This window comes from Barbatula barbatula (assembly GCF_947034865.1).
Source record: "Barbatula barbatula genome assembly, chromosome: 14".
NCBI classification, from domain to species: Eukaryota; Metazoa; Chordata; class Actinopteri; order Cypriniformes; family Nemacheilidae; genus Barbatula; species Barbatula barbatula.
The window spans coordinates 3,917,967-3,934,271 of NC_136777.1; the positions used below are offsets into that span (position 1 = coordinate 3,917,967).

Consider the following 16,305-nt stretch of genomic DNA (forward strand, 5'->3'; position numbering starts at 1 on the left):
TGTCATGACACTGGAGCGTGGATCTATAAATGGTTAAATAAAAATAAAATGCTTCTTTGCCGAAGTAAATGACGTATTTATGAAACTACTGTAGATAGGATTAGCTCTTTTAAAGGTAATAAAAACATAACGCTTCATTATGTAAGGTCTTTATACACGTCTGAACACACAGTTATGTATATTAAATTGCAAAGAAATTACACACTGGTCCTTTAATTTTAGTATCTAGAATAGGATAAAGCATTCTGGCATAAAAAATGACATCACCTTTTGCATGAACATTTTTGCATGTAGGTGTGAAGAGGGTGTGTAGTGTTTTTGAGTGTCCAGTTCTTGCTAAACGGAATATAAATGTGAAAATCAATATTTGTATACTTTTAATGTTTGTTGTGTTGCCTCTCAAAAGCACCTCCAGAGATGACATACATGTGAGAACTTCTCTCATTATGCAACGAATGAAATTAATTCATCAGGCTGTAATGAACAAACCCTTCGACTGTAGAGCAATAATACGGATTGCTTTTAAGAAACACATCAATAAATAGTTTCTCAGAACGATCGTTTGAAAGCACATATCTAATATATGGCAGCTGTGCGTGTTTCCCGAATCATCCCGTCATCCCTAAAGAGGGTTCGACTGGCGGGGTAATCCTAGTCTTCTTTAAAGTGGGGTAAATAGGCGTTTATTCAAAGGCTTTTCTTAGAAGCTCTGATATCAGCAGCAGCCCACATTTAGTTCTAGACCGTATCCAGGGCATTGTGAAATGAACCAAAAGACCCTGGAGAGCGGAGGTGTTTGTGCGATAGCTCGCACACAAACTGAATAATGGACGAGATCATGGAAAATGTATCTTCTCTACACACGGACGGCCTACACAAAACATTAAGCTGCAAGTTTAACAAGGGGCATTAGCCGTTGTTTTGCTCTCTCTTTTCTAGCTGAATGAGGTTTTATTATGGTCTGATTCCAATTTGGACTGACATGCTGTAGTGTTGTCGTTGGGGGTTGTTCATCCAGCTTGAAGGCTTTCGTTGGTGTGCCATTCCCATTCTCTTGGCCGTTATGAATTACAGGTATAAGGGGAGGGCGGTTCATTTGTATGGCTAAATCAATGCTTTGGTAAATTTGTGGAATTTTTGTGTCGTTAACTCATAAACACGATAATTTTGACATGATACAAACATAGGCAGTCCACCCTGGTTTCATACAGCATCTTTACCTCGGATATGTTCAGCAATGGAGGCCTTACATTTTCCATTCAAGTGTCTTTTCAAAGTAATGATTGTGGTTTGTATTTTCGTTGACTTAATGATGTTTCTGCCCGTGTGAGCCGAAGATGGAGGCGTCCTTCTGGGGCCGTCTGTAATCTATAAATGAGCTTGTGATGCTAATGTTCTGGCCCATTACCCTTTGAAATGGCAGTATACAGTAGCTTGCGTCCCGCTGGAATCCGTGGTTAACACATTGCTGTATTTGCCTGTATGCAAATATTACGAGGGAGTGATCCGTATTAGCTCTGTGACTGGGTGGCCTTTTCGAAAAGTTTTAATGACCAGGTGGGTCAGTACGACGGATTTGCTGCTATGAAATGTAAATGTCAGTGCTTTCAGATAGAGATTGATGATTTCAGGAGAAAACTTGCATTTTAATAACCTTGTGTGTACCTTTAATAACAGGTTATAGTGAAATAGACAAATGCATAACAAGTGCAATATCTCGGATTAAGACCTCCGGGTTTTTCCTGGCCTAAAATGAGTCGGAGGTGGTGGTGCCAACCTGATCTTGTACACGCACGCACGTGTAGGCCTACTGTACCTTTAAGTGGACTTAACCAAACACTTTACATATTAAAAAGTAATAAACGTTCAAAGAATTTGATGAAAATTACAAATATTACGTTTTACAAAATATTACTTTGAGTCAACCAAACAGAAATGTTTTAAAAAAAATCAATAAAGCTTTTCAACTCACTTTTCAGCCCACAATAGCCAACTAAATGAACCGGTCTTACTAAATGAGCAAAGATCATTCACATCCTGCGTTCTCTTGTGTTTTACTGAGCTTTAAAGCAGTGGTTCTTAACCTGGGTTCGATCGAACCCCAGGGGTTCGGTGAGTCAGTCTCAGGGGTTCATTGGAGGTCAAGACACACACCCAACTCATATGATTCGTGATGACACACCCCGATTGGCCATCATTGGCTGCAGGTGATCACGCAACATCGCTTGGCCTATCTGTGCTGCAGGGAATTTGGTGCGCTCAGTAGTCGACTTGTGACTGTCGTGATGGTATGTCGTGTGATTTCTTTCTTAATATTTTAATCCTTTCATACTAAATATGTCGAGCAAAAAAATAATTTGGTCGGACGAATATGTACAATATGGATTCACGTGTATAATGGAACGTGATGGGAGTCAGCGTCCTAACTGCATGATTTGCAATGCCAAATTGAGCAATTCTAGTCTAGCACCGGCAAAACTAAGAGAACACTTCATTAAGCTGCATGGAGATGGAAAAATGTTTTAATGGTTTTTGTTCTTTAAAACACAGTGATGTTGATGCACGGTTAATTTTGTGCAACAGTAAAATATATACCTATGTTTTGAATTTGAAATAAATCATATTTTATTTTTCCAATTAAGAAGGGTTCGGTGAATGCGCATATGAAACTTGTGGGGTTCAGTACCTCCAACAAGGTTAAGAACCACTGCTTTAAAGGATTCACTGATCTTTTATATTCGCTAGTAACTGTACAGTTTCAACAAACAAATCGGTTCAAATTAGTCATTCTGATCGCAAAGTGCATTATTCGTTCCAACCGACGCACTCGCTGCGACAGTATAACGCTGATTCAACGAACCATCTGCACAGCTCAAAACATAACAATGATGTACGTGTGACGTAGAGGCGGAGACGGTCGAATCCATTTGCAGATGTTTATTAAAGGTGATGACAAACTGAGAACAAGAGGAGGATAGCTCAAAAGACGTCAAGGGTAATCCAGAATCAAAATCGATCAAGCAATAGACAGAGGCAGGCAGCAAAGGTTCACAAAAACAAGTTCAAATATACGAGATAAAGACAAAGCACTGCGTAACAAGCGATACAAACTGAGACAGAGGTTTGGTAAAACAATACTTCACGAAAGGGAACAGAACAGAGCAGTCCAGATAAAGGGTAGTTGAGGGTGCACAGGTGAGACTGATGAAACTATAATGAGGTGATCAGGGAATGACTCGCACCATGGATAATGGGATAGGCGGTCCTAGTATGCAGGAGAGAGGGACCTAATGACACCAGGAGGAGGCGTTGTCGTGCGTTTTGTGACAGTACGCCACGTTATTTTAAGAAACCTCTATGCAGTTAAAACCCTGGCATAAACTAGTTCATCTCTTTTAAGGCCCATTCACACTAAAATGATAATTTTTAAAAGTTTTAAAATCATTCGGAATGAAAGAGAATAGCAAAGTCCACAACACAACTATAACTATCACTATAAAGACTAGAGAAGATAAAACGTTGACAGCCAATCAAAATCTATTCTAATTTAAAGTGCTTTCACGTCTATATATGAAACTGCTGAAGAATAAACAATGTTATCGTCCATTAGTGTGAAGGTTAATATAGTTATCCGTCTTGATCTTGATACGAATGGCCATTTTCTTTCCATGTGACTGTGTTTGTGATATAAAACGCTCACACACACGCTATATTCATTCTGAACAGGAGCCTCACTGTAAGAGAGATCATTCAGGAGATTGTACACATGGAAAGAGCAATTTAAAACAACCCAATATCTCTGACAGAGTTGAAGCCTTATTCATTTACTGTTATTTCAAAGCAAAGGGTGCATCAAACAAACCCATGCTCTTAGATGTTTTAATCAACAGCGGGTCAACCTGTGGGATTGCACAGGACAGGAAATCTTCGGAATTGCGGCGAGAAGAGGGAGATACATTTCTGAAACGTTCCTCTTCTCGGCAGGGTCATGACGAGAGAATGCAGATGGCAATCCCAGTTCTCTTTCGTCTTGTGGATGATGTATTTTTAATGCGCCCCTCGTGCCGCTGGATGGGCGATTAAAAAAGTTCTCATCAACTTTTTAGGGCCGTGGTGCTTTGAAGAGGCGCGTCTGTGGGATTCTGTCTCAGCCGTGCGAGCCTTAGGCTTTCTGGCCTGCCAAAATTAATTTCATTTACATACGCATTTTTGTACCTTCACATCTGAGCGCTGTCCCGTAGGGACGGAGCTGCCGCTGTGTGGATGTGGGGCACTGTAGAAGAAAGTCTGTGATCTTTGATACCGTAACCCCGATACAGACCTTACAGTTAGAGCACCAAAGCGTGTAATAGTGCCGATTATCAGATTACGTGAAAAGCGTATCATTTGGAAGAGCTGTCGATGTGCATCTCTACATCCCAGCCTGATGCTCAAATAATCCTCTCTATATTAGGCAAGGAACAGCACGGAACAGCAAGGAATTAAGTTGTTTTGCAATGCATCACTTAATACATATGGCAGCACATGGCACATAACAATCTGCTTTAAGATGCTGTTACTAATTGTCGTTCTGTAGCGTATAAACACGTTTATTTGAGAGAGGCCTAATGATATCATGTGGTGGAAAGCTCATTTACTGTCTGCAGCAGATGTTTAATGTCATTTTTTTACACTGAAATATATATAAATATCACTGTTTATAAAATAATTTTTAAATACTTTATGTATTTTTTGAAGTGCAAATCCATGCACTCATTTTTTCACACTGAGGGCATCCCATCTCTCTCTCGCTCTCTCTCTCTCTCTCTCTCACTCGCTCTCTGATCACCATCTCAAACGAACAAGTGTATTTCAAATGAAAAAGTGTGTTGCACTGTCTGACAGAGACATGAGGTGTGATAGAGGATAGACTAGGGACTAAGGGAGCTGTAGGCGAGGAATAAAAAGCTATTGGTGACTTTGACCATCCTGGCTGTGATAGAACCAGGACAACATCAGCATGCTTGTTGTGAAAGTATGACCGGCGCGCATGTACAGCCCCCAGAAGAGCAGGAGGCCGATGGAATATGGAAGTGTGGCGACGGATAAAAAGGAGTTTCATGAGTAAACTGCCACATACTCGTCCCGCAGGCTGAAATCGCCACGTGATTTGATGTGCGGTGAGTTTAAATTTACGCAAACATCGGCGTGGCCTGAAAGGAAGTAGCACAAGGTTGTGGACATGTGACTGTGTGATATTTTAATGACAACAAGATCATGAGATGAGGCATTTTACCAACTAGATTTGCCGTTTTTGACAGGTATTGCAATGTAAATATACAACAACATAAACAAACGTTATGTGGCCCAATCCTAACTTCCGTAGACCTCTGCAAAGAATCAATAAACAGTTGTGTAGTGTTCATTTAATGTAATACAATAAATATTTAATAAAACAATAATATAAATTATATTATATCATAACAAAACACATACTGGAAGTTATCTTCGGGCCAGGAACATGCGTATAAATGAAACCGTCTAGGTTTAAAGGGTGACTATACAGTATGGATGCAAAGAAGAGACCATTCACAATTCAGTTCATATGTTATAATGACATCATCACTTTTCAACATGATATTGACTTTTTTATATACACAAAAATAGCATATCACAAAGTGTATAAAAAGCAGACAAACAGTATCCAGAGCACAAAGGAATGCTTGTATTGTAGTGTCATTAAAATGTTATTTTTGGTTTTAATGTTGTCAATCAATTTTATGTGCTTTTGTTGTTTGTTTTTAATTATTTGTTAATCATATTGCTACATATACACGTTCAATTCGTTTTTATTTATACATTTATTTTCAGTTAATCATTTTAGAACCTCAACTTAGTTCTTCGATTAAACGTTTTAAACAGTTTTAGTAAACTATAAAAACCTACTTTTGTAATTTGGGTTCAAAATTTACAATGCGGTTGACTTGTAGTTGCTTTTGAGAGAGAGAGAGAGAGAGAGAGAGAGACAGAGACACAGAGAGAGAGAGAGAGAGAGAGAGAGAGAGAGAGAGAGAGAGAGAGAGACAGACAGAGAGAGAGAGAGAGACAGAGAGAGAGAGAGAGAGACAGAGAGAGAGAGAGAGACAGAGAGAGAGAGAGAGACAGAGAGAGAGACATGTGTGGAATTGAAAGTAATTGAAGCCAGGTGAGTCAGTGTCTGTAATGACCTGTTGCATAACTTTAGACATTCTCATTTTATTAGTAGTTCTTGCTGAGACAACCTTAGCAAACACTCAGAACACTTGAGCAAATTAATTTTAATGCCTTCGACGTTCTAGAAAACACGCAAAACATCGTGGCCACCACCCTAGAAACACCTTAGCAACCACAGAAACCATATGCAACTGCTTGGACCACCCTAGCAACATCCTGGCAGCCATCCAGACATCCTAGCATTGTGACAGAGTTTTGCAAAAGCAAGTACCAATTTACTTTCAAAATTCTAGTTTCTTCTCTACCATAGTATCATGAACAGGCTGGCCAGCGTTCACACTCAGCAGGAAGGTAATGGCAGTAAAACAAAGCTAAATTGCACCCCTGTGAAAGTAAAAAGCTTTTAATTAGCGTGATAAAACTTGGCATGTACATACTTAGGGGTCATTATTATAACAAATTACATTGTTTAAGATTGCTGAAGGTGTGGGAAAGCTGTAAGCGATTACAGTTTCAGTGTAACTTTTCACATCCAGATGGTGGAGCTCATTCCTCCTGTGCTCGTGCCCTTGTTAAAAAGGAAGGGATAAATGAATTCGCTGTTTTTAATGCAAAAAAACCATGAAAGCGACCATCTGAACACTCGTACGGAGGAAATAAAAATTCAGACAGATATTAAATTAGCCGAGCTCAGTGGCGCTCGCAGAGATCACTGATGCTTCATAATACAATTCTAATCGCTGAAATGAAATTGTGTGAAACTGATTTTGTGTCTGAATGCACACGGAGGGCTTGTTTTGGGAGGCTGGATGAAAAGAGATCGCTAACAAAGGTAATTCGGGAAAACCTTTTAATGCCTTATTTGAAATTTTGTTTTACATAACTGTTTTAATTCAGTTTCTCGTAATGTACAGAGTGTAAGCAAAGGTGAAATCATGGAAAAAGTGAGGAATTAGTTTATCACTATCGTTTATTCCAGCAAAACCGACACAATTATTTTTTTGTTGTGATGTTTGGGGTGGAGGAATGTAAAACTGAAAACTTTGAAAACTAAATATTTGCTATACTGTTGTGTCCTTGAATATTCAATTAACTTGCTAGCAACTTCTTCAGATACAACTCTGCAGGGGGATCCGGCCCGCAGATAATGTTGATTTGCATGCATTGTCTAGTCTAGTCGCTTCAACACCCAATTCACCAAAGGAATTATGCAAATTAGCCAAAGAGCACAAACACACCCACAAAATTAGCGCCGATCACAATTTGCAAAGGCAATTCACTTCTCAACGACTTATTGTGAGTGTGGAGGATGCAGCAGGCTATCACAATCTGTCACACTTTACTGGGACAGTACAGCATCGCTCCATCACTCTCAAATATCTGTCACAGATTGTGACAGGCCAGTTTTGACAGTCTTTATGTACACACATGAGCAATGGAATGACTGTCTGTGTTCAGCTTCTTGCTGAAGAAAAGGTCCAGTTTGTTCTCAGCTGTCATGATGAGGATGTTCTGATGTTTGAATATGTACACCATGTTCCCTCTTTGCTGATTATTTTGGCCTTTACCAGATTTTTGGGCACTCTTGAGTCATCTGTGACACCCAATGTGTATCCAACGGTACCTTTACAGTAATTACACCGGACCTCTTCAGCTCCTAGTGGAGCGTCTTCAGGTATCAGAATTAAACGGCAAGTGCGTCTTCAAGAAGACTCATCGCAAATTTGCTGCGTCTCCTGCGCTCGAACCTTTGAATAATTGATTCACCACATCAGAATCATGTTCACTCACAGATGGCAAAAATAAAAGATTTCTAAGACGGCTTTGCTTTTCAATAATACATTAAGGGTTTGACGAGTGATTTCCACAGATATTCAGATATATGAAATCGGGCTTTTCTAGAATTATACGTTTTTTCAAGGTTACAGTATAACAAACAGCATGCCTTAAAAATGTTCAGACATTTTCTTATCATTATAAAAACGTTTAACCTAATAATTGTGTTTTCTGTGTGTGTTTGCTCTTTGGACGGGACTATCTACCACAGTTTCCAACCTAGTAGAAGCAAATGGCATTATTAAAATACAATTTTAGCATGGATGGTATGAATGTAAACTGTGGAAAGTAAAGGTGCTACAAGTTGTTCTTCACAGCGATGGCATAGAAGAACCATTTTTGGTTCCACAAAAAAAGCATTCAATCAAAAGTTTCTTAAAAGAACCATTTCTTACCCCTAAAATCTCAATTACTTTTTTGTACCACAAAGACCCTTCTTTGGATGTTAAAGGTTCTTTATGGAAAGTCTCTTCTATGGCCTTGTGAAGCACTTTTATTTTTTACAGTGTAGATTTTATAGTCTGCATTTTGGTACGATGTTGGAGTTCATATTGAAGTCTCGAATAATGTTGACTTTTGAATGCAGACGTGACAAATCTGAGCTCAGTTTGTGACATTGTTGACATCTCTTCTGAAACAGATGGAAACCTTTGTGAGATTTCTAGATCCGAGATGCGACTGGTGGAAAAGTTCTCATTTGGTCTATTTAATCTGATTTATGTCTAGAAGAAATATTTGAAAACACTGTGTATTTTTTCTAATGGGAAAGACACACTTCAGCTCTAATGTTTGCAAAATGAAAATAGTTTGTCCTCCTATTGCCCATCTTGAGAGAAATGACAGGAAACCAATAACAACTCTTCTAAACCATAAATGTGTGTTTGTGTGATCAGATGAAGTCTGCTGCGGCTGGTGATGAAGCACTCTTCACAGAGAGCTACTGTAACATCTGCAACGCTCAGCTGATCTCTGAGTCTCAGCGTGTGGCACACTATGAGGTGAGCTCTCTCTCTCTTTCTCTCCCGCTCTCTCTCTCTCTCACACACACACGCGCACCAGTGACATGCATTACGTTAAAAGCAGGCCTCATCAATTGCTCATCAGGGATGTAATAATCATTTGTAACCTAAATGCTTCTCTCATGTATTTTTAACTCGCTGCTTTTAAAGTTGTAGTGCAGTGCACCTTTCCCCAGACCCACAACCTCTTTATAAGTAAATTAATGATTGACCATTAAAGAATCATCCCACTGCATTATTTACATCTCTCACGTACGGTTCCCTAGACCACGGGTACCGATCACTAGATTAATGAGCTCGCTAATGAGGACAAACTCCTTCTGCACCGAATCAGCGTAGCTGAGGGAACATGTCTGTTTAACAGGATACTTTGGCCAGATTCATTTACGAAGCTTCACAAGAGTCAATAAACTCTTATTTGGTGTTACGGTTACACTTCAGTTCTCCTGCCATTGATCTCTGTGAACCCTTGTCTTGAGTAAATGCTCTCACATTTCACAGTGTTGGAATTGAGGCTGAAGTGTTGGAGTTTACCACAAGGACATCTTTTAAAGTGTTTCTCGGTAGAATCCATCCATTCTCTGGACCCTCTGTAGGGTCCATACTTCATTTTCTATACATTATTCCATTAATCTTTGAAATTGCGCAGAAACAAAAACGCATCTATAACGTATGCCTCTTTATCTCCATGTTTAAAATTAGATGTTGCAGGTTACAGGTTCTAGTAATCTCTCTTTGTGGTTTGAAGTAAATGAGAGCAAATTGACAAATGCTTATGAAATTGTTTTAGACAGATCAAATTATAAATTATAAATTGTTATTTTAAGCTTATTGTTGTGATTCGGAATGTAGGGTGCAGTTTTAAACACACATTTTATCTACTTGCTCAATTGATTTATTTAAAGCCAAAAAGATATGAATTGCCTTTTCAGCATTGTGAAAATTAGAAAAGAAAACCTGTGTATGTTTCTTAAATGTTCTTGATAAAGATTTATATATATTATATTTACCTACAAATGTGCCATTTTTTTAAATATTTGTAGATATTTTGCTGCAAAGGCAAAATAAAAGTTTTTTGCAGTTTATTTTCTCAGTATCCAGAAAGATAGTCTGTGTCCTTAAAACAACTCCAGGTTAGATGAACTGGTCATAGAGACTCTGGGTTGGTGGCTGGTTCATTCCAGGAACTAAATCAAGCGTCCATTCCCTGGAGAAACCGAGAAAAGGAAACAGGGACTGAGATTGTGTGTGTGATAACATGAGTCCCAGCATGCATTTAGAGCTCTTCCACTGGGATTCAGATGTACCAAACTTTTTCCACCTGTCAGAGCAACTTTAATGGACTTTCGGATATCTCTGGGCCCTTCTCTCTCTCTTTTTCTCATGTGTGTGTTTGTGCACGGTTGATTATCTGATGGATAGCTAACAGACATGGACTAAAAGCTTAGGTTCAGTGTCTCTCACTTTAGAGAGAAAGTCAGCTGCCCATCACCGCCTCACTCTTTATTCTGGGTCCTGTGTATTTCTGCACCTGCTTTTTTCTGTCTTCCTTTCTGTTTGTTGTTGTTGATTCGCTTTGTTTGTCTGTTTACCTGTCTGAAATCTAATGAAATCTTTGCTTTTCTGTTTCTTATATGGGTAATTTCTCAACACAAAACTGTTACCTACAAACATGTCTATTCATATCTTTGATTGATTAAATGCCTTACAAATGAAAGGTATTTTATTTTCTTATTTTATTTTTTTCTCTTTTTCTAACTTAAGGATAAAAGTTTGTACATGATATATTTCTGTGTATGGTGCATTACATTTTTTTATCGAAACAAATTTATTTATTTAACAATTATTTAAATGATATATTCATGTTTTTTTCATTTTGATATTTTTCTTAAATAAATGGATGTGTGTGATTGTGCTCATAAATACAAAGTGAATATGCAAGGTACACAGACATGTATTATGCAAACACAAACTTATATTCTGGATGCGATTAATCATGATATACCACCCGGTTATTCTGTCACTGCAAATTTTCAAAAAATTTACATCATTCTCTCTTCCCTCTTCAACTATCAGACAAGATCTCTATCAAAGCTAAATCTTTCCCTCACTGTCTGGTCTTTGGCTCATTCTGCGTGTATCAATGGTCTCTTTCATCGCGTCTCTGCTCGAAGGTCTTCGCTGGACCATGTAATCCAGTCTGACTGCTCCGAGCTCTCTCTCTCTTTCTCTCTCTCTCTCTTAAGTGTGATCAGTCTCAATCTCGGAGCCCAGCTGTGCCTTCCCTACCCTTCGAGTCTATCATAGCACACACTTTGACTCTTTCAACCCTTTAATTGTACTGCTTTAAAATGTAGGACCGCAACCACTATACAGTACCTGTGCTCATGTGGCCTTTCAGGGATTACTTTGTTTTTAATCTGAGATGCTTCCTAACCCACCCAATTTATCTGTAATCTGTTTTGAGACTAGACTTGTATTAATCACCTTCTAAATACCCACAGATGCTCACATTGCTATTTTAAAATCTAACTTTATTGCATATTACATTACAAATTCAAGGAATTCATCTTAAACCCACAGGGACATTAGAGCATTAAAAATCTGCTCAAGATTTGCACATTCTCATTCTCGTATATGCCCTTCGCTTTGGATAAAAGTGTCTGCCAAACACATAAATACGTAATCTACATATTGTAATTCTTACTGTATGGCCTTCACAGAAGAAGTGCACATAGTGCTGTCTAGTGCTCACTAGGTTTTTTTATGGTGTTCTGTTAATACAAATATATGCCGAGGCATAGCTTTTTATTTCACTTTACTGTATGTTAATGAAAAAAATGTGTTTTGTGATGTTAGGGAGACAAAAATGATTTATGATCTGTCGTAATTCCATCTTCTATTGCATTTGCAGTGTTTTTAAATGCATCTTCCCTCGTTGAGCTCAGGAAATGAACTCATCCCTCTGCAGTAAAGAATGTGTGAAGTGAAGCGATTCAACGCTGCCGAACTTGAAATAAAGAGTTTCTGAAAGTTTTATATTAAAATGAATATATATACAGTGTATATGAACTGACCATATTTGAAATCTGTCCATTTATTTATGAAAATAAGTTTTAATATAGGCTATATTTCATATAGTTCATACATTTGTAATACATATACGTTAACAATATTTAAAAATATATATGAGATGTATTACGAATTGTTAAAATATATATGAGATATATTACAAATATACGATATACATCAAATATTGCCTATATTAAATGTCATTTTCAAGCACAAATTGACCAATTTTAAATATGGTGAGTTCAGGTAAAAAAACACAAGACAGTCAGTCACACACTGATGTTCTCGGTCTGGACAGGACAGAATGTACCGGCAGGCTTTTAAAAACAGGTCACTAGGGCTTTACCCTTTTGGCCCACCTTGACTATTTGAAAGCTGAGCAGCTGTAAATGTTTTGAAAGTTAAGCAGTCACATACATTTTTCAAAGTTCAAGTCCTCAGATTCCTATAAAATAGTTAAGATGTTTGGGTGGAGTAACAGAAGGAGTTCATATTGAATTTAATGACGTAATTAAATGCCCATGGTTGCACAAGTAAAGACAGCTTAAAATGCTTAAATATAGGCCTTAGAATGTTGAGCGTTTTATCTATTTAGTGCCGTCTATTTTTTGCTGGTCAGTTGTGGCTTTATGCAGGTATTTTGGTAATGGATGCCAACAAGCCATTAAACTTCAAGCAATATTTCATGATCAAAATGTTGTTATGTGCTACTGACAGATGATTTATTAATTTCTCTACTCAAATAACTCTTACATTGATGTCTAACTTAGCGAAAATACTTCCATCATACTACATTACGTGCTAATCATACTCTCCCTTTCTCTTTTTCACACACAACAGAGCAAGAAACATGCCAATAAAGTTCGTCTTTTCTACATGCTCCACCCAGAAGATGGAGGTCCACCGTCCAAAAGATTAAGACCAGACAATCCGGTATGTGCAAATGCTCAAACCTTGAACATCTCTGGAATGACTCACTTTTTATATGCACATGCAGTGGTGGCAAAAATTATTCATATGCTTTATGGGCCACAACTAATGGATTAATTTTGTTGCATTAAGAAAGAAAATACCAAATAAATGATGCTATACTTTTTGTCAGACTAACTTCGGTTACGAAGTACTTTGTACTAACTGATCCCTGTGTTACTGATGGTGGATGAAGTTTATACTAGTCCTGTCACTTAGTAAAAATCAAGTCTTCAATTACTCACCCTCAACAAAAAAACTGTTATGGGATCACTGTAACTGCAAATGTATTTCTAGTATACGTTTTTCTATGTGTGTTGATGACAGTGGAGATTACAGGTGAGGACAGTCGAGATTAAAGGTGCTGAGCTCTTTATTTGTACATTATTTTCACTCCTCTGGAGTGTTATCATTATGTCGCGAAGGCGTTTGACCAGCACAGTTACCATTTGCTTGAAACGTGCTATTTTAAAAGTAAGACAACATAGCGAGGCTAAAACTCCTAGGAGCACACCACATGACTTTTAGACAGATATTACTTTTTCCTGGCTTCTCTGAATGCATTATAAAACCCATTGTATCCCAATGATAGAGGATTTGACATGCTGACACACACAAACACTGCTAGCCTTCACTCCAGGCTGTTTGGACGTGTTTTGTATTGCCTCAGATCTTGTAATTGCTTTCTTGTTCTCTGAAGGGTTGGTTTATCACATAAAATATTCAGATTGCGATAGGTGTTCTGTAAAGCGTCCCAGCCTCAATTTGCCTGAATCGTGGTCCACGTGTTTATATACAGAAGAGCTCATTAGTGTGGCTGTTTATGAATAATTCTGTATGGCACCAGCCAGTTGGCACCAAGATACTTTGAAACTCTCCATTTGAGGGAAGCGAGGCCCAGAGGCCGCACAAAACTCTGCAACTGAAGGACAAGCCCCCACACCAGAGGAACTGATGGTGGGTAGCTGATGATACACAGTGAAACTTTAACTGTTTCTCCAAACTTTGTGTCTCTAAAAGTCAATTCAGGATCCTTTGTCAAGAACAGACGTATTGAGCTGGATCTTTCTCCCATTTGCTCTGTTATCCGTCTGGAATCAGTCATGGAGACAGCGTGTGCCCTGTCAATGCTGTCTCCAACAGGAGAGGACAAATCTTGAAAAGATCTATTTAATACCTTAGTGTTTTCTTCCTCTCAGACAGAAATTTTGAGGAGAACGTCAGAGGAGATTAACAGTGTAAAAACAGTTCTTTGTTTGTGCAAAGATGCCAACGTCCACAGTAAAATGAAGAGGTTTTAATAAGAACATGTCTAATCAGATTGGTCCAAGAATAAATGATCTGAGGTATGCTTGTGTATTCCTTTAATTTTTTTTCCGAAAAGTCAATATTCCCATCAAACATAAATAACAACTCCACTAAGTCTCATGAACATTTTCTTCTAGGTTTTATCAGCATTTTGTTTCTCATTGCCTTATATTATTTTATTAATCTATTGCAATGCCATACACAATATCCCAAATGATAAATACAACTTGCTTCTTAATGTCTTAATCTGTGTATGCGATTTAGATCCGTATTTTAAAAGTCAGTTTTGGAGTTTGATTGCCTGGAGTCTGCAGGCAACCAAATGGATTTGACAAACTGGCTTTTTGATGTCCGTCTGAACAAGGCCATAGAAACATTCAAGCATAAGCATAGCAAGGGAATAAACCTCAGTTTCGTTTTAAGTTCCCTCTTCAAAACTTTCGACTTCGTCAGAAAGAAATTAAGCTGTGACTGTGAAAAGTTTACTCTTTGATCGCGTCTAGAAAAAGTATAAGGGTTGGCAGGAGAACCACAAAAAGATGAAAGGAGGTCAGAAAGGTGCTCGGAGATGTGAAAAACCAAGTTGATTTTGTTGCTTTCCGTCGGGCAGAATGACTGAGTTGAGGTGTTGTGCCCCGCACAACAGGAGCATACGCGAACGCTTCGGTATTCTTGCCGTTTTTCTAAATCTATATTTTGTGCCGCTTTAAACATTCTTTTCCTTCGGGCTTTTACTTTTAGCTTGTTTTCACAGCCTTCCCAGCGTTCTAGCAGACGAATGAAAGAGTGTAGAAAGTGATAAACATACTCCTAATGAAATGCTCTTTATTAACAACAAAACAAGACCAGAACCCTCACACACATTCGCACCTTCTCACACACGTTATTATTATTAATCCTAAAATAGGTCATATGTAAATGAAGTCAGTCAGATGTTTACGGCAAAAGAAGTCAGTGGCATGAATAACGGCACATTTGAATGAGAACCGTGAGGAAATGTGAATGTTTCGACCTCATCTGTGTATGCTATTTGTCATGAGTTGTAACAGTTTTCAAATGAAAAACATTTCACGATCAATTGAGCAAGAATTCAATTTCAGCTTTTACTGTGGTTGCTGGTCTTTCTCACAGACTTTGTGTTGGGTGTGTTTTTGGGTGTTGCTGACTGCTTTTCTTGGTATTGGATTGCGCCTCACGTATTTTCTGAAGGGGTGCAAAAATGAATGTTTGTGCTGGTTCTGTGATCATTATCATTGCAGTAATCCATACGCAGAAGTCCTGAACACCTGCCTGGACTCGAACACACGCCCTTACAAAGAAAATAAGACCAGAAAAGATGAGGGAATTCAGCAGATAGTATAATAATAATAATAATAATAATCTTACAGTCATATAATCTTAATCCCTGCTGGGGACCACTGCTGCTCTCATAAATTATTTTTACTTTGTGCTTTTGAAGGACACACAGTAAATCCCAAAACAATGTAAAAACAAAGTTAGTGCAAGGTTTTAAATGTTAAATATTTTCAACCCTTTTATTACAATTCTTATCAAACGATGCATTCACACTTTATTTATTTAAAGGTCCAATATGTATTTTTTGGTGAATCTATTGACAGAAATGCAACATAATAACCATAACTATGTCTTCAGAAAGATATAAAGACTTTACATAATGAAACGTTATGTTTTTATCACATTAGAATGAGCTATTTCTATCTATACACACCTAGACTCCCCTTACATGGAATTCGTCATGTTGTTTCTCCGCTACCCCTAAATGGACAAACTACAGAGCGCATGTCCTAAATACGTTACCTCCTATAGCAAAGAAGCGAAAACGTGACAGCATTTAAGTCCCGTGTCAGCCACCGATGCTGCTAAATATCATACACTGGACCTTTATGCA

At 38.1% G+C, this 16,305-nt stretch overlaps 1 protein-coding gene across 1 annotated transcript in view; it reads left to right on the top strand.

Annotated features, from left to right (window-relative positions):
- Positions 1 to 2,265: 2,265 nt before the first annotated feature.
- The window catches only part of LOC306904103 (zinc finger matrin-type protein 4), a 33,126-nt gene continuing 19,086 nt past the window's right edge, over positions 2,266 to 16,305 (top strand). Inside the window, exons 1-3 of the mRNA XM_079473771.1 lie at positions 2,266 to 2,288; positions 8,922 to 9,026; positions 12,960 to 13,052. Coding sequence (XP_079329897.1) covers positions 2,286 to 2,288; positions 8,922 to 9,026; positions 12,960 to 13,052 — 201 coding nt within the window. The 5' untranslated portion in view covers positions 2,266 to 2,285. The remainder of the gene's footprint in view (positions 2,289 to 8,921; positions 9,027 to 12,959; positions 13,053 to 16,305) is intronic.